The sequence below is a fragment of the Calidris pugnax genome, unplaced genomic scaffold, assembly GCF_001431845.1.
Source record: "Calidris pugnax isolate Ruff unplaced genomic scaffold, ASM143184v1 scaffold44, whole genome shotgun sequence".
Taxonomy (NCBI): Eukaryota; Metazoa; Chordata; class Aves; order Charadriiformes; family Scolopacidae; genus Calidris; species Calidris pugnax.
The window spans coordinates 4,740,023-4,763,376 of NW_015094506.1; the positions used below are offsets into that span (position 1 = coordinate 4,740,023).

Here is a 23,354-nt window from a genome sequence, read left to right on the forward strand (position 1 = left end):
TGCCCGGGGGGGGTTGGGGATCGGGAAGGCTGAGCAGAGCGCGGGGAGGGGGTGGGAATGTGTGCAAGCCTGGTTTTACACTAACATTGTTTGTGTAAAACCAACTGCCTTTTGTACATGGTCCTCCTGAGAGGGGATCTTATCAATGCTTATAAATACCTAAAGGGCGGGTGTCAGGAGGATTGGGGTCAGGTTCTTCTCAGAGGTGACGGGACAAGGGGCAACGGGCACAGACTGGAACAATTGGAGTGTGACAAGTTAAGAGTAATAAGGAATTAAGTCGTCGTCATTTCATTGAAACTGAGAGATGGTGTAATACATATAAGTTTTCTGAAGGTTTTTTTGGGGCTTTTAAACAGCTTTTTTTGTTTTTATTTTATTTTTATTTTTTGAAAGATATGATTGTATTATGTGCAACTCAGTTGCTTACATTATAACTACAAAATATTTTTGGGTTCCTGGAAAAAAAAAAAAAGAAAAAAAAAAAAAAAAAAGACTAATAAATGTGTTTGGCTGCTAAGCATTTAACGCTGGTGTTTTCCGTAATGTCTGTTCTTGCCTTCGCCGCCATTTTCCCTCCCACCTCCCCCTGCGCGCGCGGTGCCGTATTCCGCGCCGGGGGCGGGGCCTCGTCGCGACAGCGGGGCGGGGCCGCCGCCCGCCCTTATCCCCCGCTGCCGGCGGGCCCCCGGCCCCGCTCCTTCCCGCCGCCGCCGCTGCTGCCATGGCGACCCCCGGCGCTAAGGAGGACGTGCTGTCGCGCTACCGCTCCCCCCTGGTGTCGCGATATGCCAGCCCCGAGATGGGCTTCAACTTCAGCGAGAGGAAGAAGTTCGGCACCTGGCGCCGCCTCTGGCTCTACCTCGCCCAGGCTGAGAAGGTAACGGCGGGACGGGGGCGAGGGCTGGGCCTGGGGTGGGGGGGAAACTGCCTCACGCCCCCGGTCCGCTTCCCTGCGGTGTCCCCTCGGGGCTCGGGAACGGCCCGCCCTGCCTGCCCTGTCACCCCGCGGGAAACGGGACCGAGCGGCCGCCTGGGTCTGCCCGGGGGGGGGTGGGGATCGGGAAGGCTGAGCAGAGCGCGGGGAGGGGGTGGGAATGTGTGCAAGCCTGGTTTTACACTAACATTGTTTGTGTAAAACCAACTGCCTTTTGTACATGGTCCTCCTGAGAGGGGATCTTATCAATGCTTATAAATACCTAAAGGGCGGGTGTCAGGAGGATTGGGGTCAGGTTCTTCTCAGAGGTGACGGGACAAGGGGCAACGGGCACAGACTGGAACACCGGAGATTCCAGCTCAACATGAGGAAAAACTTCTTTACTTTGAGGGTGGCAGAGCACTGGAACAGGCTGCCCTGAGAGGCTGTGGGGTCTCCTTCTCTGGAGATAGACAAAACCTATCTGGATGTGATCCTGTGCAACCTGCTGTAGGTGACCCTGCTTTGGCAGGGGGGTTGCACTAGATGATCTCCAGAGGTCCCTTGGGGAAACTGCCTCACGCCCCCGGTCCGCTTCCCTGCGGTGTCCCCTCGGGGCTCGGGAACGGCCCGCCCTGCCTGCCCTGTCACCCCGCGGGAAACGGGACCGAGCGGCCGCCTGGGTCTGCCCGGGGGGGGTTGGGGATCGGGAAGGCTGAGCAGAGCGCGGGGAGGGGGTGGGAATGTGTGCAAGCCTGGTTTTACACTAACATTGTTTGTGTAAAACCAACTGCCTTTTGTACATGGTCCTCCTGAGAGGGGATCTTATCAATGCTTATAAATACCTAAAGGGCGGGTGTCAGGAGGATTGGGGTCAGGTTCTTCTCAGAGGTGACGGGACAAGGGGCAACGGGCACAGACTGGAACACCGGAGATTCCAGCTCAACATGAGGAAAAACTTCTTTACTTTGAGGGTGGCAGAGCACTGGAACAGGCTGCCCTGAGAGGCTGTGGGGTCTCCTTCTCTGGAGATAGACAAAACCTATCTGGATGTGATCCTGTGCAACCTGCTGTAGGTGACCCTGCTTTGGCAGGGGGGTTGCACTAGATGATCTCCAGAGGTCCCTTCCAACCCCTGCCATTCTGTGATCCCCCAGCAAATCACCTCTTCGTGTTTCGTACCCTCCCCATTGCACTTTTGCCCTTTGTGAAATTAGTTTTGCAAAAGCTTTGCTAAGCAGGTTTTGGGGGGAGTATTTTCTGGGGGAGGAGGAGGGGAGTTGCCTTCTGAGCAAACATCAGAATAAATGTGTTTGGCTGCTAAGCATTTAACGCTGGTGTTTTCCGTAATGTCTGTTCTTGCCTTCGCCGCCATTTTCCCTCCCACCTCCCCCTGCGCGCGCGGTGCCGTATTCCGCGCCGGGGGCGGGGCCTCGTCGCGACAGCGGGGCGGGGCCGCCGCCCGCCCTTATCCCCCGCTGCCGGCGGGCCCCCGGCCCCGCTCCTTCCCGCCGCCGCCGCTGCTGCCATGGCGACCCCCGGCGCTAAGGAGGACGTGCTGTCGCGCTACCGCTCCCCCCTGGTGTCGCGATATGCCAGCCCCGAGATGGGCTTCAACTTCAGCGAGAGGAAGAAGTTCGGCACCTGGCGCCGCCTCTGGCTCTACCTCGCCCAGGCTGAGAAGGTAACGGCGGGACGGGGGCGAGGGCTGGGCCTGGGGTGGGGGGGAAACTGCCTCACGCCCCCGGTCCGCTTCCCTGCGGTGTCCCCTCGGGGCTCGGGAACGGCCCGCCCTGCCTGCCCTGTCACCCCGCGGGAAACGGGACCGAGCGGCCGCCTGGGTCTGCCCGGGGGGGGGTGGGGATCGGGAAGGCTGAGCAGAGCGCGGGGAGGGGGTGGGAATGTGTGCAAGCCTGGTTTTACACTAACATTGTTTGTGTAAAACCAACTGCCTTTTGTACATGGTCCTCCTGAGAGGGGATCTTATCAATGCTTATAAATACCTAAAGGGCGGGTGTCAGGAGGATTGGGGTCAGGTTCTTCTCAGAGGTGACGGGACAAGGGGCAACGGGCACAGACTGGAACACCGGAGATTCCAGCTCAACATGAGGAAAAACTTCTTTACTTTGAGGGTGGCAGAGCACTGGAACAGGCTGCCCTGAGAGGCTGTGGGGTCTCCTTCTCTGGAGATAGACAAAACCTATCTGGATGTGATCCTGTGCAACCTGCTGTAGGTGACCCTGCTTTGGCAGGGGGGTTGCACTAGATGATCTCCAGAGGTCCCTTCCAACCCCTGCCATTCTGTGATCCCCCAGCAAATCACCTCTTCGTGTTTCGTACCCTCCCCATTGCACTTTTGCCCTTTGTGAAATTAGTTTTGCAAAAGCTTTGCTAAGCAGGTTTTGGGGGGAGTATTTTCTGGGGGAGGAGGAGGGGAGTTGCCTTCTGAGCAAACATCAGTGGCCTTCTCCTGCGCTTGACTGTTTGCTTTTCAGGAGGTGTGACTGATGAGATGGGCTCTCTTGTTCAATCAGATTGCTGTCAGTCTGTGCCAGCTGGACCACCCCACGCATCTGCAGCCAGTTATTTCTAGAGAGTCCTTATTTCTCAGATAAGTTTACTTTGGGCTAAAGCGAGCAGAACAGTTACCCCAGAAAGGCTTATGACCTTTCTGACAGGCCAAGTGCCACAAAAAAAAAAAAAAACGATCCCAACTGATAGCATGAAATTTGGTATCTATTTAACTGTTAGGAAGCAGCAACTGAGAATGCGTCTGTATGATTGCAGGCTATTGTGTTAGTAGAGTCTGACACATTTTTAAAATATAGTTTAGGCTAAACCTTCTTACTCTGACTTTGATCCCAACTAGGGGTATGTGTACAGCCCATTATTACTTCTTAGTTGAGACAGTCAATTTTTAAGATGCGTTAACTTGATTCCTTGTCACTTGTATCAGTTTTTTGACAGTGAAAAAACTGTAATATGTTCCCCAAAAAACCATACAAAACCACCCTGCCTTCTGACTTGATAGCTTTAGCTTTCAGAGTCAATAGTTGCCCATTTGTTTTGTACAGGGTCCTTGAGTTAGCATTTTTGAAGTACTGGGGTTGTTAGGAAGCAATCCAGGCACCAGGTCTGGCTGTTAATATTGCCATAAAGGCAGAGAAGCACCATGCTGGAGAATGAACAAGCACAGTGTCATTAACGTGTTCCTTCTCCGTTCAAGGATCATACCACTACAGCAGCCTCATCAATAGTATGCTGCACCAAAGGTGATGTTTTAGCAGCTAAAGATGTAATTGTACAGCTATGTTAAAAGAGGAGTTGCCTTCTGAAATACCACGTGCTCAATATTACAGAATCACAGAATGATACGGGGTTGGAAGGGACCTCTGGAGATCATCTAGTCCAACCCCCCTGCCAAAGCAGGTCCACCTAGAGCAGCTTGCACAGAAACTGTTCCAGGTGGGTTTTGAATGTCTCTACAGACAGAGACGCCACCACCTCTCTGAGCAGCCTGTTCCAGTGCTCTGCCACCCTCAAAGTGAAGAATTTCCTCCTCGTGTTTAGATAGAAAAGTCTTATGTTCAGGTTTGTCCTGTCACTGGGCACCACTGATAAAAGACTGGCCCCATCCTCTTGGCACCCACCCTGTAAGTATTTGTAGGGGTATTGTCACAGCTGAGATGCTGGAGGGAGCAGACTGCAGATCTCATCTAGTATCAGAAGTGTCATTACCAAGAATGCATGCTCGAGGAGCTCTGCATGTTCAAAGCATGATCGTTTAAACACTTTTGTATCAATTCCAGCAGATAATTGTCACCTGTTCTTCTGTTCAAGTGGTTTTGACCAGATTGACCAATCAGAACGACAGATGGCCCCTCCCTCCCCCTTCTAAGAAAAAGAGAGGAGAATAAGAGATAAAAGAGATTTGTGAGTTTAGAAAAAACTAAGCTACTTTAATGAAAATATTAATAAATAATGAATAATAATAAGGAAAGAAAAAAAAGGGAAAAAAATATACAGTATATACAAGACTGTATCACGCTCCCAGGACAATGATCATGTCACCAGCAGGCACAGGCAAAAGTCCCAGGCTGGAATCGGTGTTGGACAGGAGCTGCATTCCAGATCTGGAGTCAGGAATGCTCGGATTGGGATCAAAGGCAGACGAGCAGGCAGGGTCCTCCTCGGACATCAGCCATTGAAGAAAAAGAGTTGACCCTTTGATCCCCTCAGCTTTTATACTGAGCACGATGCAGATGGGATGGAATACCCTGTTGGTCAGTTTTGGGTCACCTGTCCTGTCCGCTCCTCCCTACAGGTGGGACCCCTCTACGCTTTTCCACTTCTGACCTTCCAACGGGACAAATAACGAAGTTACCTTGGTTGTTATAGCAATAAGAATAAGCAAGGGCCTCTCTGCATACCATTCCTTGGTATAAGCAGGTCTTAGCACTGGGAGAGGGGGCAGTTTCTGAACAATATGCTGTTAATTTCAGAGTTTAGTTAGTTAGAAGAGGCCCAGCTAAAAAAGTAAAATTACAAAACAGAAAATTAGTTCTGTTTTACCTCAAACCAGAACAAAGAACAAAACACTTTACACGACTTGCCCGATCAGAGAAAGTGAGCTGCTGAAAGAACCAGCGTGAGACTTATAGGTTCCACTCCCAAGCCCTGAACTTGGGGTTCCCCTGTCCCTTGACCCTTGCTTTCCCTCCCATTGCAGAGTTTTGTTCCCAGAAAGCAGAGACAGATCTTGCAATTTCTTGGGCACCCTTTTTGTAGCGGGAAGAGGGAGACTGCTATTTTTATCTGTCTCCTCATTCCAGAGGAGTTTGACTTCTGATGTCAGCTCTGGACTGAAGGAGGAAGGGTCAGCTGCTTTCAGCACCTGTTAGCTCTGTCAGGAATCAGTTAGGTATAGATATAAGCAGTTTCCCTGGGTTCCTTGCAGAAGATACAAAGTATTTCTTTTTGGGGGGGACATTTAAAAAAAAATGAAATAAATGAACTGTGGGCAATATTTACTCCAGGACTTGTCCTCGCTTTCAAGACATTTATCTGTTGCTTCTCCAGTCATCCTTATTGAAGATACATAGTATTTCTTTGGGGGCACATAAAAAAAAAAAAGTAATGAATGAACTATAGACAGTACTTACTCTTGTTTTGTAGTAAATCACAATATTAGAAGATCTAACCGTAGGTTTTCCGAAAGAGAGGACATGCAGTTCAGTGGTAAAGTTTAGGGCTGGGCAAATGGGTTCATTATTCACTGTACTTATGGGAGAAATTTTCAAGTAGTCCACTTGGAATATGTGAAATAAGAACTGAAAAATATTTTACTGGAAACTGGATTAGACAGAAAATCACTACAGTTGGCATTTTGTTCCTTACAGCAGGCAATACCCAGGGTTTGAAAGAGGAGACTCAGCAAAGTGTGTGGTTAGTAAAAGAGAGCACCTTAAACTAATCCTGAACTTTAACTACTGTCAGTTGGGAAAGTTCAAGAGCTGTAGAGTCTGAGTTTATATCCATCCCAAGACTCTAGGTTGTTTTTTTTCCTAATGTAAATTCATTTGTATTATAATGCTTCTATTAACATCTTTTTTTTTTTTCTTTTTGTTTATAATTTTGAACTCTTGATCTAAACAATATGTTGTTTGAAAGTCAAGTACAAATTTCATGGAGCTCTTCCTTCTTGTAGAAGTGGCTTTGACATCCTGCGGTCAGGATGACTAGTAAACTGACTAGAAAATGTTTTGCATATGTGAAATGTGAATGTTCTCTCTCTTATAAGAGCCTATAGTAGCCCTCAGTCTATGTTTTTGTCCAAATTTAAGTTTCATTATTTTTCTGTCATATGTTCTTTGTTAGATGAGCAGCCTGGTGTTCTCCTTCTGTTTGCAGGAGGTGTTCCATATCATCTGCCTGCTCTGCGCTGCCCTTTAGGAATAGGGATGAATGAAGAGTCATAGTGGTTTTAGCCGTGCATCAAAGTATCGGAATAGCCTTGGAGGAATGATACCTTAAAAGCACAATCCAGAGAGCACATCACTGACCTGTAGTGCTTTGGAGAAGACCCTGTGTTCTCCCTCAGGTAGTTTTCCTACCTAGTTTCCCTAGGTAGACAGTTTTGAAGAATATTTGAGTCTTTCTTCCTGAGGTACTGTCAGTATCAGCAAAAACTCGTTGGGAAGATGCCTGATGTGATGTTTGTGGGCACAAGAGAAGAGCGTTTGCTTTGGCGCTACCCTGCCTTGGGTGTATTCCTGTGACAAGTAGTCCCTTTTCTTGGAGATGATTTATTTCCTCTCTCTGTGGCTGTCAGTGACTGCACACTGTGCTCAGGTTTTCCCAACAGATCACGGCTGTGTGAACAAGGCATGAGATGTTAGTCCTGGCACAGGAGTGTGTTCCCTGCTGAGCTGCCTGTGCACTTTCAGGCAGTTTCTGTCCGTACCGGTGCACCTCAGACAGCCGTGTGGGGCCAGGTGCTTGTCCTCATTTATTTGGACATTCACGGCTGTGTACACACTTACAGCATCATATTTTAAGTTGTGTGGGTACTAATTATCTGATGAGGACCTTAAAGACACATCTGCTTCAGTTGCTGTCTTGTCTAGTTCCAGATTCCACATCTGCAAAACGTGGTTTTTTTCAGTCAGTTTGATTCTGAACAGAACCAGCTTTTGAAATACATTGTATCTTTGAAGCTTCTTGGCTGGTGACTTCTAATTGCTAATGCACAAGACAATAGCATTTTAATTTGAAAAAGACAGTAATGCCAAGTTCATTGTGAGCCTTTTAAACTCTCAGTATCAGGAAAATACATTTTTCTCAGCTTAGTTAGCTTGTGCAAGCACAGAGCTATGCAAGAGTTCTACCAGTGTGTAATTCTGTGGTTTGGTATCTTACTCTGTTTTTAAGTCAGCTTGCTGAAAAGGCTTGCCAAATGGTTTTGAACATGAGCTAGGAGCATTTATCTCCTGCTTCCAGGTCAAGTAACTGATTTCCCAAGCTTCTGGATTCAGGCTGAGATGAGATACCCTAGGGCTTTTTTTAAAGGTACGGACATATGTACCTTTCCATATGTTCTAAGCCCACTGTTTACAGTTGTGTGGGTCCAGTTGCAGTCCAAAGAGTTCTTCCTGACAAAAACTATAGTCGCATAGTAGCTGGATTGTTCTTTACCCAAAGGTAAGTTTCATTAAAAGAAGTTAAAACTTTACTATATTTATATCACTTTTCCCCACACATCTAATTTTTGTAGTTATCACAGGGATGTTACATGAGTGAGGAAAGTGTGAAGCCCAAGAGGAACATGTAAGCCCTAAAACTGTCCTATCATGTTGGAAAAGGTTGGAGAACCCTAGAATGAAAATGAAAGTGCTTGCTGTTAGAGCTCTTGATTATGCCAAATTGCCATGCTTCCATGAGATGTCATATGAGATTAAATTATCTAAACAGCTTCTGTCTCAGTTTGAGTTGTGTCTTAAAGACAAAAATAAATAGAAAGGTTTTTTTTCCCCTTGCAGTCACTTGGGCTTCCAATCACAGATGAGCAGATAAAGGAGATGGAAGCCAATCTGGACAACATTGACTTTGAGATGGCGGCGGAGGAAGAGAAGAAGCTGCGTCACGATGTGATGGCCCATGTTCACACCTTTGCCCACTGTTGTCCTAAAGCAGCGGCCATCATTCACCTTGGAGCAACTTCCTGTTACGTAGGGGATAATACGGTAATACGGTTTTTTCCGTTTCCTGACTGCAGAGCTGGACAAAACAAAGCTACAGTTGTTTACATGATAGCTCTTTATAAACTTTTCTCTATAAAATAATATTAAATATTCAAGGAGATAAGAGATTGAGAGTTACAAACGCACGCAGACACGTGTGAACTGTCAGTCTTGCCAGCAGTACAAGAGTTCACTGACTTACAGAACAAGGCCACTTCTGACATACGCAGCATGTAAGCTTTCAACTGCTGGTTGGAATTATTAATTCAAGGTAAATAAAGCTTTTCGGTGGCCAAGAGAATGGATAAGTGTGTTAAGAGAAGAAGGAAGTACCACTGTTCTACAGAACTGTAAAATGTTTGGGAAAAACCTGTCTAAAACTGAGTGCAAACTAAAGCCTAATTTCTCAGTGTATATATTGCTGTTCTCCTGTGTCCAAGTCATTGCAAGAAGCTGCTGCATGATTATTTTTATTCTACTCATTTGCAAGCCTGTTTGGCTTTTAGGTAATACCAGCTTCCTTCTGGCACTTGCCACCTCAGTCTAAAAAGAAGGAATAAAAAATGACTGCTGCCTGATCAGTCCGCTCACATTCCTGCTGCCTTAAACTACAGTGCCTTCGTTTTCCACTTGGGATTAATGATTTAGTCTGTCATTCCATGGGCGTCCTGAGTATCTCGAAATAGTCATTCCTACCCAGTCAGTGGAAATCGGTCTTCTACTGCCCAGTATGACTTTCTCTGGACAGTATTGAAGGAGCAATGATGGATTCAGCATTTTTGTCATTACCAAGTTCACTGCAAGTTCTGGTACAAGAAGGAAAGCAGAGTTTTCATTTTAAGAAGAGACTTTGGAGCGGACAAAGCATATTTTAATCATCTGTGTCCTCTCTGAGAGAAGCCTATATGTCTGGTCCTTCAGACACGGCCCAAACTTTCTTTCTTTGCTTCTTTCAGGATCTGATTGTCCTCCGTGATGGATTTAACCTGCTGCTACCCACGGTGAGAAGGCCGTTGTGTACTGTGTCTCAAGTGGGAAGGGCTGACATCCTGTGAATAGCCTGTGTTTAACTCTGATTTTCCCAAGCCTTGCTGGGAAGCTAGGAGAAGCTTTCTGTTTGGATTATTTTTGAGAAAGTGAACAGTTAATCTTCCTTTCCTGTCTCAAGTATTTCCCCAAAGCTTCTTTGCTCACCATGGGAATTATAAGCAACTCCTTGTTTATCTGTGCCGTGGGTACTAGTTTCAGAAAACAACTGTACTGGTGTCAGGGTTAGTTTAGGCATCCCCTTAACTATATTCCTAGGAGCGTGTCAGCATTCAAGAAGCTACGTAATACAATTTTTCTGGGGTCAAATATAGTGGGAGTGTAGCGCAGTGTTGTCTATCTGACCGGGCACCCAATTTGCCCTGGGCTGCACATGTGTCAATTATACCCAAAGCAGCTGTATTTCTGGCTAATTCCAGGAATAAAGAACATATCCAGGGATAAACCAACTTCAGGATTGGGTTGGGCATGAGGACTTAGACGAGTTTGAGCTGAAGTCCAACCACTTTATTGTCTCTTACTTGAGTTTTCTAGTGAACAGAAATGACATGCATGCCCTGAAAAAAATGAAACACACTGTATTCTGCAATTAAGAGGGGGTATTCAAGGATTCCATAGTTGTCTTCCTCCCCTTTTTTTCACAATATAGTGGTGCTTAAGCATGCTAGCTTCTGCTTTGGGGTTGTTTTTTTTCTCTCTTTCCTATTTTTCCTGCATCCACCAGCTCGCAAGGGTGATCAGCCGGCTGGCCGACTTTGCTGAGAAGTACGCTGACCTGCCTACTTTGGGCTTCACTCACTACCAGTAAGTAGCCATCAGCTTTTGCTTTCATTTTGTCAGCTGTGCTTTGATAAACTGACCTGCTACTCCTTTCTTTTATCCTCCTTTTGCCCATCTCTGACCAGCGGCAGTTGGTACTGCTGGACGTCATTAAGACATTGTTGGAGGTTCAGAAAAGTAATACGTGTCTACCTCCAGCCCTGTCTCAGGCAATTGAACTGTTGCTTTGACAAGCTCTCAGCAGTTGTTTTAACACAGCTTCCTGGTGAACACAGATGTGTGTATTCTGGGCTGTTCCAAAACGCATGACTGGGAATTGCAGTAAGACTGTCTTGCAGTCACATTTTCTTTATGTTTGTTTTTCTATCACTTAATTAAGTTAGTTTCAGCTGCAGCTTAGAAAGGTTTGTTACTGGCTACTTGTTACCAGAGCTGCTCTGTCACTAAAGCTGAAACTTTCTTCTAAAGGGATGAGTCAGGATCCATCAGTTTTCATATATCACTATACGGATCCCTGGGAAAAGTCAGGAAGAATTTTTTCTGTTTAACAGGATTATACTGTTTTCTGTCTCTTGGGAAACTTATGCTTCTTGTGCAGCATTTCTGACATTGACTGTGAATAGACTAGACTAGAATAGAATAGCTTTTAGGCAGACTACTGAGTCAAAGGACAGCGAGATCTGGATAGGTCTGTTGTTGGGGTAGATTAATCTGCTGCTTCATGAGGACAGTTTGCTTTCAGAGGCATTAAACTGTATGCTGTGAAGTAAGCCTGGATCTTCTACCCCAGTGATACAAACACCCGAGGAAGGGAAATTAAGCACAGGTCATGTTAGACTCAGTGTCTGGCACTTTAAAATGTCTCCCGAAAGAGAGTGGGAGCATCAGGTCAGGTGTCTGATTAATTGTCTTGCTGTATATGCCGTGTCAGTTCAATTAGCTCTAGTCATAGGTCCCTCTTCATCTACAGCTTTTCAGAGGAGTATTCTCTGGGCTCACTTTTATCTTGGCTTTTGGAAAGGGTACATAGGAGTATTCAAGAAGTGTATGTAAGGCAAAGTGGTAGAAACTAAGGTGAAGAAGGCATTGATACCTTGGCTTTTCTGTGTCCCTTGTCAGCAAGGCCTCTTCCCCATCTACAAATAGGTCCATGTTTTTCCTAACCTTTCTTCTGCTGCTTACATACTTGCAGAGGCCATTCTTGTCACCTTTCACATCTCACATCAGATTTAAGCTGTGGGTGGGCTTTGGCTTTCCTAACCCCATCCCTGCAGCGTTGGACAGTTTCTTTGTATTCCTCCTGGATCACCCGTCCCTGCTTCCATGTCTTGTATCCTTCGTTTTTACATTTGAGCTTGATCAGGAGCACCCTTTTCATGTGCATGTGCTTTTTTTGAAGTAGTATACAGGTTGTCTTTGGAGTTTGTGCAGATAATTTGAAATATTTCAAATTCTAGGTTCTGCATAATACCCCCATTTTCTCCTCAAAGCATTTGCAGGGGGACAGAGTGGTTGAAGCTTGCAGATATTTATTTCAAGGTGGAGGTTTTACAAAAAAAGTCGACTAACAATGTTGTTAATTATTGCATGTTTGCCCAGAGGCTGAGGAGTGCCTTTTTATAAATATAAAGGAACAGTCCCTTAGAGGAACCGTTTAAAATCACAGCTTGATTTCAGGTGTTTCCACACTGCGAAATTCACACCCGTGAGCTATACATTACCCCCAGCATGCCCTCTCTGCCCTGGGCGAGTAGAATCGGGGCGGGGGATAGATGCACCCCCGGTTTCTCCCAGCCCCCCGGGAGGGAGCTGCGGGCAGAGCGCCGGGTGCGGGGCGGCCCCCTTTCCGCCAGGGGGCGCCCTCCGCCAGCGGAGGGAGGCAGGAGCGGGCGGGGGGAGCCGCCTTAGTTAAACTGCATGAGGCTTTTCCAGAGTTCTGGAAAAACACCGTGAAACCCATTTCTGTTGCCATTCTGACTACTGGGCCTCCCGTCACTTTTCTTTAAGAAACTCTCCAAAGCTGTAGTGGTGAAACGCTTTCAGAGAGACCCATTCTCACTGATTTCTTAATCCCCTAGCGCATACACAAACTACAATTACTGTTTTCTTTTGATGTAATTACATCTAATTCCTGAAAAGAATGATCATATCTTCAGTACCGTTTATTGGTGATATACAAGTGCTGTTACATCTTCCTGCATAAGCCAGATCTTTCTAATTTCTGCCCAAAGGAGTCAGAGAGACCAACTTGCAAGGGGTTCTTAACAGCAGACTCAGCAGCAAAGTCATCCGTGAGGAGTTACTGTGCAGATTGCCAATGACTCTCATTCTGTTCTTGGTTGTTTTCAGACCTGCACAGCTCACCACCGTGGGGAAACGCTGCTGCTTGTGGATTCAGGACTTGTGCATGGACCTGCGCAACCTGGAGCGGGCTCGGGATGACCTGCGCTTTCGGGGTGTAAAAGGCACCACTGGCACACAGGCCAGCTTCTTGCAGCTCTTTGAGGGGGACCATAGTAAAGTAAGTCAGACAGCCCAGAGTGTAGACTTGCAATCTTGGCAATTCTCCCCTCTGGAATGCTGTTCTCTTTGGGGGGAACATGGAGGTTGTGGCCTTTCTGACAAGGGCACTACGATCCCTCCGGGGCTCACTGGCAAGGCCCAATGTGAAAGTGAGCAGAATCTGGGGAGGGGGTGCTTCCCAGCAAGTAAAACCTTTGTTGACAGTAAAGTGAGAAAAGCAAAGGTTCCCTTCCCTGTTGCTGACCTTCCCTGTTGTTGCATTCTGAGCTCTGTTTGTTTTGGTTTTTTCTTCACCCTGAGGTTGAAGAGCTGGACAGATTAGTGACTGCAAAGGCAGGATTTAAGCGGTATGTAACAAGCATGCTTAGTCACCTAAATTTGGTGTGAGCAAAGTGTGACTCCTGCTGTCCGTGTTGGCCCAGATTCCCCTGGCTGCCAGACTGACATCTGTGCTGCTGTTGACTTACCTCCCCTTGCCATCTTCCATTCCCGACCTCAGCTTTCCTCAGGAAACTTTACCTCCTAAACAGGCCACTGCTTCTTGTCTCCCTGTCAAAGCATGGCTTTTTCCTCTGCTTGTCTCTCTCCCATCTGCATGCTGCTCAGAACTGACAGCCTGAATCCAAAGTTGTTCTCATCAGGGCAGAATGATGGCCCTCTGCTTTTGAGAGCCATGTCACTTCTTGCTCAAAGTCTTGTAGAACCGTTATATCTGTCTGGACTGCTCAACTTCTCTGCTTGTTTGTAGGTCTTATATGGTCACAGGGCAAACCTATAGTCGCAAGGTGGATATTGAAGTCCTGTCTGTGCTGGCCAGTCTTGGGGCATCTGTACACAAGGTGAGCATCCTGTTTGTATACATCGGGAAGAAGGGGAAATGTTTTAGATCTTGAAGTGAAGGTGGTCATGCTGCAGAATGCTCTTCTCAAAAAATATTAATTGGCATTCCTTGTTCAGCTGTTCTCTTTGTGATTGCGTAAATTCACCACTGCATACACGCCTAGTAATCAAACCTCAAAGATCTTAAGACCAATGGCAAATAAAGCAAGTTTACTGGGCAGATTCTAAGATGGGTTAACAAAAATCCCACACCAGATATTACCCTAATCTATGCTAAATTGATCCAATTATAGTAAATGTCTTTCCTAGTGGTGTATGAGTTTTTAAATTTCACCATTTGCTCCTAGTTAATTGCTTCTCTGATAACGGTGGTATTCTCTCTGTCCTTGTGGATGCCTTTCATTGATTTATCTCTGTTCCCTCCCTCCTCTTTCTCTTGGGCTAAAGTGATCTGTGGTATTTTCTTCTGTTTTAGTTTTGTAGGCTGGCTGGTTCGCTGAGCACACATTATCTGTGTTTCAAATCACTCTGTAATTTTATTACACATTTTCAGCGTACTCTCCTTGTCTGTCTTCCATTCCCTGCAAACATTTGCCCTTCTTGGGGTCCTCTTCTCTTCTAATACAGTGTAAATGTTTTTTTCCTTATGTTTTCATGACTGGGAGTTTTAGGCCAGGAAGTATGATTGCAGTGTCAGTTATTTTTGTCAAATTTTTCACTGTTCCCCAGTTTGCTTCTTGGACACAGATGCAAGCACTTCAAAGAACGCTAACAGGATTATATATTGGTGTGTTAGTTTGGTTCTGTTTGTTAATTTCTTGAGTTTTTTCCTAGATTTGTACTGACATTCGTCTTCTGGCCAACCTGAAGGAGATTGAGGAACCTTTTGAGAAAGACCAGATTGGTAAGTGATGGGAGATATTTCTTGGACCAGTATATATATCTTTTCATTTATGTTGGTGCAGCCTTTTAAGCAAACTTAGAAATGTAACTGACAGAAATTGCTTTAAGTTAACTGGGGTTCTGATATTGTTAGTATTTTGGGTCTTTTTTAAAGAAAAAGAAGGTGGGGGGGGAAGAAGGCACTTTACCCAAAGGTTTCTGGATATTAAGTAATTAAAATCAGATTTTCATTCATGCACTTTCCGGGTTTTGGGGAAGAGCAGCAGCAATCATGCATGCCCTGTTCCCCACAGAGGAAGACTTGGGTCTGAGGGGTACTTAGTGTTTTCCATTCCTCATGAAGCTGAGTGGAGCTGTAGGTTTTCAGCTTGACTCAGCATTTTGGTCTTTATAAGCAGAACACATTTGGAACAATGAAACTGGGCTGGACCCTTGCCAGCAGAGTACCAATGATGTGATTCTGACATTGGTATAAGGGAAGAAGGAATATAGAGTCTTGGATCTTGGTTGGAAGAAAGTTCAGACCCCCTAAATAGTTGCGTGGAATTGAATAGGCAAATTAAGCCTTAGTCGTATCTATTTCTTGAACCGCTCTACATTCTATGGACAGTTTTGATAACCATTCACCAGAGCAACAGGCAGCACTATAAGTGTCTGACCTTGAAGGAGAATGTTATTGAGCAGATGCGGTCTTGAACACTGCTAAAGTTGCCATGGGTAGGTTCGAGAGATGGTGCTAAATACTGCATTAAAAATTAAGTCTGTTTGTTCTTTTTATGTGGTAGTACTACTTCTGTTTTGCAGAATTGCAAAACATCTTCTCATTTTTTTTTCTCCCACGTTTGGATGTTTCTAATCTGAAGGGGAAGTGTGGTGTTGTCATTTTCTTTATTCCATTTTGTCCTTATTGCTCTCTACAACTCCCTGAAAGGAGGATGTAGAGAGGTGGGGGTCGATCTCTTCTCTCAAGTCACAGGCAACAGGACGAGAGGAAATGGCCTCAAGTTACTCCAGGGGAGGTTCAGGCTGGATATTAGGAAAAAATTTTTCACCGAAAGGGTTATCAGACATTGGAATGGGCTGCCCAGGGAGGTGGTTGAGGCACCATCCCTGGAGGTGTTCAAAAGACAGGTTGATGTAGTGCTGGGAGGTATGGTTTAGTGATGGTGATGCTTTTTGTTTGTTGTGCGGGTGTCTCTTTTTGTCAGGTAGGTTGACGGTTGGACAAGATGATCTTTAAGGTCCCTTCCAACCTAGAAGATTCTGTGATTCTGTCCTTTGAAAATCATCATGTTTTGAGGCTTCAGTCAAAAACATGATTTCTGACACATTCTTCTTACCTGGGGGTGCACCTTCATCTCTTCTTCCTGAATGCACTACTTCTGTTCCCCCGTTTCCATCGCTTGCTCTCCTTCCCCAGGTTCAAGTGCTATGCCTTACAAGAGGAATCCGATGCGCTCGGAGCGCTGCTGCAGCCTGGCTCGACACCTGATGACTCTGGTGCTGGATCCCCTCCAGACAGCCTCTGTGCAGTGGTTTGAGCGAACGTTGGATGACAGTGCCAACAGGTGTGTTTAGATCATGCCAGGCAGCAATTTCAGAAGGTATTCAGCAGGAAGGTCCTCTGATGTATTTAGAAAATACTATTTTTAAACTAAAACCACAAGTTACCACCTTGATGAAAAGTCTCAATAAAATCTAGAGACTGCAAACTGGTTTCCTCTATAAGATCAGATGAAAACTGTTAGGGTTTTTTTTTTAACGTCTTCTGCAAAGTAAACCAGCAGAGAGAGGGAGGGATGGAGATGCCATGGTAATAAAATGCTCTCGTAGTCTTCCTGTTTCAACAGCACAGTAGAGTGGTTCTCAGATTTTCCTCCCTGTCTGTTTTGAATGTTTTTTTTGACCCTGCTTTTTATCACTTCTTGAAGAGTAATTCAGCATTTTATCTGTAATCTCTTAACCCTCCAAATAATCTAAAGAAATTTACTTCATCTCTTTGTAAGTGTTCTTTATAAGAAGTGGTCCGGATCCTAAAGAAAGAGCACAAACATTTACTTTTAATAAGTAATGTTTCAAGAAAACCTGTGCAGGTCTTTCAGATATTGCTCAGCAAAATTTGCTTTGTTTTCTGATTCTTTGTTATGACTATTTTGAGATGAGCAAAAGTTCTCTATAATTATTATCAAGTAAATTATAGCAATTAAATTCAATGCTTCCATCTTCCAGTTAGTACTAAATTTGCACAGAACTCATATTTATCTTTGAAACGTTTTCATTTCAAAGTAGTCTTCTGTTGCAGAATTTGATCTTCTAGAATCTTAGAAATCTTTAGATCCTTATATTTCTAAGATTCGGGGCTTGTGGAACAATGAACAGCAGCAGTTTGGCTCTAGACTAGTGTTAAGATTGTTGATAAGAATGTCATTTTTAAAACATCTCCACAAACATAAAATTTTCTGAAAGCATAGGCAATCTTTTATCAAAAGGACTTGACTCCGCAGCTGCTAGTCTTGTTAAGAAAAGAGTTTCATAGACAGCAGAAAACAATGTAAAATTAAGAAATTGAATTCTGATTGATATTGTACCTTTTTTTCCCTAAACCTACCAAGTGTTGAGAGATGTACTCAGATGTTTCAATTTTTATTTTCACTTCATCTAATAGAAAGGGTCATTTGTCCATAATCCAATTTAAAAATTCTGTGCCTTGGATTTTTCTTGTCAAAGCTGAAGTGTTTTGAAAAGAGAGCAAGCCAGAGAAAATGCAAGCAACCTACAAAACAGCCAAGTCCTTTTGAAGACAGTGTGATAGAATTGAGGGCCTTAAATATAGCACAAGATTCAAGTGGTAGTATATTTTAAAAGATCACAGTTTAGAATGGGCCAGGCACTGCTGTCACAGATGGATGATGCTGTAATTGCTGCACTGTGACGCCGAGCCTTTTGCCTGATACAGCTCAATCCCCGCAATTCCTCTCCTTTCCCTCCTTTCCTTTTTGTCAGGAGCTTCCATTGTGACCAGGAGCTGGTCTTTTGGAGGAAGCCCCCACCAAATGCATGGATCACTTTGGAAGTTCCTCACTGAGCACAGGCAGGCATGGCATGTGTGTGCAGCACATCTTACTCCTGGAGGGTAGGACTTGTAGACAGGGCAACACAAGGGAAGGTAGTCCCATGTGTGTAAATTGCCTCCTCTCTCTCTACTGACACAAAAAAAACCCATATCCAACCCCAAAAAACCCTCCCTTCCTCCCAGCTTGAGAGCTACTGCTACGAGATGTTCTTTAGCTTTCCTGGTTGTGACGTTTAAGCAACAAGAAGTACCCATAAGGAGAACGGTTCCAGGACCACAGTAATGCTACTTACAGAATTATTTACAGAAGGTAAAGAGCTGGATCTGAGGTAGACTGGAACATGGCCTTTAGGCCTTTATTGCTAACTGGGGCTCTGGGTATGTGTGTTTCACAGGCGTGTGTGTCTTGCCGAGGCTTTCCTCACAGCTGACATCATTCTGAGTACACTGCAGAATATCTCCGAGGGACTTGTGGTATATCCAAAGGTAAAGTAGGAGATAATGTGTGCAGTGCTGCATCCTTGATAATGCCTTGATAAGTGTATAAAAATCCTCTCACTCAAAGGATTACATTTTTATCTTGTTAGTTCAAAGGGTTTCTGAATTTTGCTCTCCCTTCCCCCATATTCTCACTGTTTGCAGGGCAGACATGAAAGGGTACTTGTTGAAGCCAAAATATAGCAAATTAAAAATCTCTCAAAAAGGATATTTTTCATTTAACTACACAATGGGTCTGTAGAACTTACTGCCAAAAGGTACTGTCAAGACGGATCTCATACAGTTCTGTAACTTACCTACAGGTTAGAAAGAAAATTCATTGTACATCTTTTAGACAGTAATGCCCCTTACTTCCAAGTATCCCTAGCTTCTATGTATTATCAGCTTCAGTGCCTGGATTTCCAGAGCTACGTTCAAAAAGGGAGATTATCTTTGCATTACTGTCCAGTCCTGGAGATTCAAAGGGAGAGGAAAGCTTCACCAGGAGTCCCAGTTGTCTACAGAATTGCTATAATGCTGTTTCTTTTTTCTCCTTTTTTTTTTCTTTTGTTTATTTGTTTTTGCTTAAGGTGATTGAGAGGAGGATCCGGCAGGAGCTGCCATTCATGGCCACAGAGAATATAATCATGGCGATGGTGAAAGCAGGAGGCAATCGTCAGGTACAAGTGCAGTCAAAAATACCTTTGTTCACTGCTTGGCATTTGACTCCTGAGAAAGAAAAGTACCTGAGCTCTTGTCCCGATCATCTCACCTTTCTTTGTTCTCCATCTACTCCCACAGAGTTATTAATATTCCACTGGTGCTGCAAAGTCAGACTCTGCTCTCTGAGGAGAGAGTCATTGTGGAGATCCATATTTTCTGTTAGGAACACTGTGTGTTTGAGCTAATCTGACTGTCTGTGCTGGAGAAGAGGGAGACTTATTTTTATATTAGATACTAGTAGGCGTTTTCCTTTTGTAAATGTTTGAAGGAACTTGGAACACAGGCCAGCCTTCTTTAAATGGAAAGTGTTGGCAGTTGGCTACCTTATAAATTAAAAGAATGAATCAGTGCTGTTAACAAAAAAGCAAGTAAGACCATGCAGAACCATTCATTCATGTGTCACTCATCCCTAATTCAGTATAGTGCTTTTTATTATTAATTTTGTTTATGGTCCTTCCTTCAGTTTTCTGTGTTCAAGCAAATTGAAATGAAATGTTTTCCTTAGTAAATAAATCCAGATGCAATTAGATTACATTGGCTTATCATTTAATTTCACAATTCCGTTTAAAACTGATAATCAAATTTACATCTTAATAAACCAGTTTATTTTCACTTACCTTTAGATAGTAATTTTTCTTTCTATGATTATTTCCACATCAGGCACAGAAGTTAAACTGGGAAGACAGTAATAGCAGAAGGGTTTTTTTAGAAGCTTTGAGTAGGATACGTGCTTCTAGGTCTCTGAAACACTTGAGGCAACTCACCCATGATGTTAGTCAGGAAACATCCTTTTTTCCTTGTTTTTACAGAATGATTCCACAGAAGTCAAGGGATTAGAAAGTCTTTCAGAAAAACTGTTACAAGGGTTTGGCCAGTCTTAGTGCCATGTGAGAGTTCTTTGGGAGAGAATGTCTTAAGGCCCTCAAGTTTTTAAGGTGCTTTTTCCCTTCAGTCTGTCCTTGTGTAAGCCGTGATTTACATAGTCTCATTGCTCATTAAGTTAGACAGGTGCTTTTCTCTTTTCCAAACCTGTAGAGGTTTTACATTGTTATGCTCCCACAGTGTTCCATACAGGGGTTGACTAGTGGTGAATAAGGAATTCCTGTATTTCAGGTCATAGAATATGGGAACAGCTACTATAGTCTGTCTTTGGAAAAATAATGCAAGTAGGGAATAGAACAACTGAAAAAAAAAAAAAATCCTATAGTGACTCCTAAGAGTATTTGGGGAGTTTGAGGAAGTGCAAAGATTCCAGTGTTGTAAGTTTGTGGTATAAATGAACAGGGAACACGTGTCATTCAGACTGGTTTACCCTCAAGGGGCAGTACACTTCGGTATTTCTCCTTCCCGCACAAGCTGGAAGGATGAACATGTGCTGTCAGAAGCAATGGAATGACCTTTTTCTTTTCCCCTCCTCTTCCCCCTGCTCCTACAGGATTGCCATGAGAAGATCCGTGTGCTTTCCCAGAAAGCAGCTGCTGTAGTGAAACAGGAAGGGGGTGATAATGACTTCATTGCCCGGGTCCGTGCTGATCCTTACTTCAGCCCTATCCATAAACAGCTTGAAACCCTGTTGGATCCCTCCTCCTTCACTGGACGTGCTCCTCAACAGGTAAAGTAGTGGGAAGAGGCTAGGGGTGTTACAGGGTGTAATGTGATGTGTTTTCTGCATCCTCTTTTTTGCCAGAGAGCGTACATATTATGTACCTATGCCCATACTATTAAGGCAGACACATTTCTCTCTTGTTTTCCTTGGCTTCCTTGTGGGCTTTGCATTTTTGATCCTGGATGATCAGGCTGCCAAGTGTCCCTGTGAAACAGAAACCCCAGAAAGACAAGCAGGTCTGAATGGGGAGGAGAAGAGAAGCCTTTCTTTTGCTAATTTTCTCTTTCCCGTCTTTCTTGAACAGGTGGCAAAGTTCCTGAAGGAGGAGGTTCGACCAGCGCTGATTCCATACCAAAGCAAGATGGGTGGGAAAATCGAGCTGGCCCTTTAGGTATATTCTGCAAAGCGGTGTGGGCACAGGAAGATAATAAAAGCCTTACTGAACCAGGTCTGTTTACTGTGTCATGTTATTTTGGTTCTCGACAGTAAGTTTAACCCCCAGAGCTTACAGCCACCTTGATTCCAGATGGGCTTTTCATTCTTTGTCTGCTGTTTAATTAAGCCTCCATCTATTGTGTGCTGAGTTACTGAGAAACGGTTGATTGTGACAAGGTAATTTTATCACAGTACCTTTCATTGGCCCCTTGCAGAGCACTGCCAGCTGTTTATACAGCAATGCCAGGTGCTGCCTGACATTCATGTATAACTGACTTGTTGAAGAGCAATGACTTGTTGACGAGCCCCCTCCCATCTCCATTTTATTCATCTACTCTTAAACTTTCTCCACAAGTGTCTCAAAAGATGATAAAAGGTTGTCTTGGCTTTCGGAGTACTGTGATTTGGGGTGCAAACAGGCCAAAAAAATTAGAAATCATGAAAGGGAGAGGCCATGGAACTTCTTGGCTCATCAAACTGGTGGTTCTTCAGTGCTCCCTTCCTGGTTTAATACTGTAACTGTGGCTCTGTAGCTTCTGAAAATCATCTTTACAGTTGTGGGTTAGGAACCGGCCATGGTGATTTACTTTTCCAGGTCCTTGGCTGTAGGTGCTTGATACTGAATGGCAGGTGGACTCTGGCATGAGAGAGTCATTCTCTACAGTAAGTAAGTTTTGTCTGATAAGGAAAGAAAAAAGATGTTGGAATTAATTGGATGGCAGAGAAATTCAGGAACTTGGTCTTATTTCTGATCCTGAATGTTCTGGTTTGTAATGTTTGTGCTTTACTGTACATTCAGTAGTGGACCAAACTCTTCTTGCTTTGCCTTAAACTGGAATGACTCCTTTACCTCTTCTTCCAGTGTTGTTACGTCATTGCATGTTTCTTTAGCTTCAATGCCATAAAAAGCTCCCTCTTACCTCTGCTATTCATTCAGACTCTGAGAAATGGCATTATCAGAATTATTTTATTCTTTTTGAAGTGTGATTGCTAGAGAGAATGAAGAAAAGGAGAACTAATTGAAAGAAGCTACCTGCTCTCCTTGAGACCATCAGTGTTTAAAGAGGATTTCAAAATACAGTATGTTTTAATGAGTCTTGTTTATATCAAGTAGTCAGAGAAGCGAGAAGCTTCAGGCCATGATCTCCCCTCATCTGCCTAGATGGCTCTGGCTTTACCTTACCTCTAGATTGTGGCATTCAAAATGTCTCAAACGTTTGTGAGTTTTATGGTGTTTAAAACGTTTTGCCTGATTGTGCTATTAACATTTAATTAGCCATCTGTTTGAAAAGGATAACTCTAATTGAAGGCTGGTGATTTTCAAACTATTACACAAATGGATAGCCAAGAAAGAAAACAGATAGACATGAAAGTCCTCCTTTTTTTGGGTCGTCTTTCCTCCTTTGTGGGATTCAAAAAAAAAACCCACAATCAACCCTGTGCAGAGAAGAGGAGGAACAGCTAACGTATCTTTTCCCAACATCTGGAAATAAATCTTTGTGCTGGATAGACGCTGCCACCTGTGAGGTATTGGACTTGTTTTCCTGGGAAGTTTAAGAAGAATAACACAGGGAAAATGCTACCCTAATAGAAAACATGATACACGGAGATCCTTCTGGAGGTTTTTACTCCTCTTTAGAAGAGCTTGGTTTGGGACTTTGCTTTCTTTTTTCCAGAGTGGTTGGCAGAGGCAGCAGCCAGAGATGGCTTGGTCATTGGGAGTGGGTCACCATGATGGCCTTCAGAAGCAGCTCTTGACTAATTGGCGAGGCCAAATCACTCTTCCAGATTATTCTGTAATAACCTGGAATTACCTGTAGCCTGTGCCAGCAATGGATGCCACCCGTGAAGCGGCAGTGGGCCTGTGCCACGCTCGGAGGAGAAAATAACCTAGACCCGAATGATGGAAAAAACCCCACCAAGCTTCTGCGGCTGCGGGGGGGCTGAGCGCTGCCTTCCCGGGGCCTTGCCCCCCCCTCACCCCGCAGCTTCGCGCCGCCTCCCCTGTGTTCGGGAAGCTGGAGAAGACACCGAGGTCGCTCAACGCGTTGTCGCCGTGCCCGAGGGACGCCCCCCCTTCCTTTTAAGAGGTTCCCCTCCTCTCTCCGGGTCCCGCCGCGGCCTACAGCGCCTACAGCCCCCACAGAGCCTACAACTCCCACAGTGCCCCGCGCCGCCGCCCGGATGCCGCGCATGCGCCTCGCGCCGCCCTCCGGAGCGGCGCGTGGGGCCGCTGAGGTCGGGGTCGGGCGGCCGCCCTGTGGGGACGGCGCGGCGGGGGCTCCGCTGAGG

The 23,354-nt window shown here is 45.0% G+C and overlaps 1 protein-coding gene across 3 annotated transcripts; it reads left to right on the forward strand.

The window, feature by feature from the left end:
- The first annotated feature begins 638 nt into the window (after positions 1-638).
- ADSL (adenylosuccinate lyase) lies at positions 639-21,076 on the forward strand. Of its 3 annotated transcripts, none has more exons than XM_014964144.1 (13): positions 639-880; positions 8,455-8,658; positions 9,612-9,656; positions 10,427-10,506; positions 12,832-13,003; positions 13,306-13,352; positions 13,754-13,844; positions 14,680-14,749; positions 16,169-16,316; positions 18,217-18,307; positions 18,889-18,978; positions 20,457-20,633; positions 20,932-21,076. In XM_014964144.1, exons 1-13 carry the CDS (start codon positions 725-727, stop codon positions 21,016-21,018), a joined length of 1,458 nt encoding a protein of 485 aa, XP_014819630.1. In that variant the 5' UTR covers positions 639-724; the 3' UTR covers positions 21,019-21,076. The 3 variants fall into 3 exon arrangements, with proteins under 3 accessions (XP_014819630.1, XP_014819629.1, XP_014819631.1); XM_014964143.1 differs by lacking the exon at positions 639-880 and adding an exon at positions 2,349-2,600; XM_014964145.1 differs by lacking the exon at positions 639-880 and adding an exon at positions 6,826-7,016.
- The last annotated feature ends 2,278 nt before the right edge of the window (positions 21,077-23,354 follow it).

Bases quoted from the DNA above. Each gene is read 5' to 3' on its own strand.
- ADSL (XM_014964144.1), top strand. From the start codon at position 725: ATGGCGACCCCCGGCGCTAAGGAGGACGTGCTGTCGCGCTACCGCTCC. The intron at 14,750-16,168 runs GTAAGTGATGGG...CTCCTTCCCCAG, and splicing joins TTTTGAGAAAGACCAGATTG to GTTCAAGTGCTATGCCTTAC. The intron at 18,308-18,888 runs GTAAAGTAGGAG...TTTTTGCTTAAG, and splicing joins GACTTGTGGTATATCCAAAG to GTGATTGAGAGGAGGATCCG.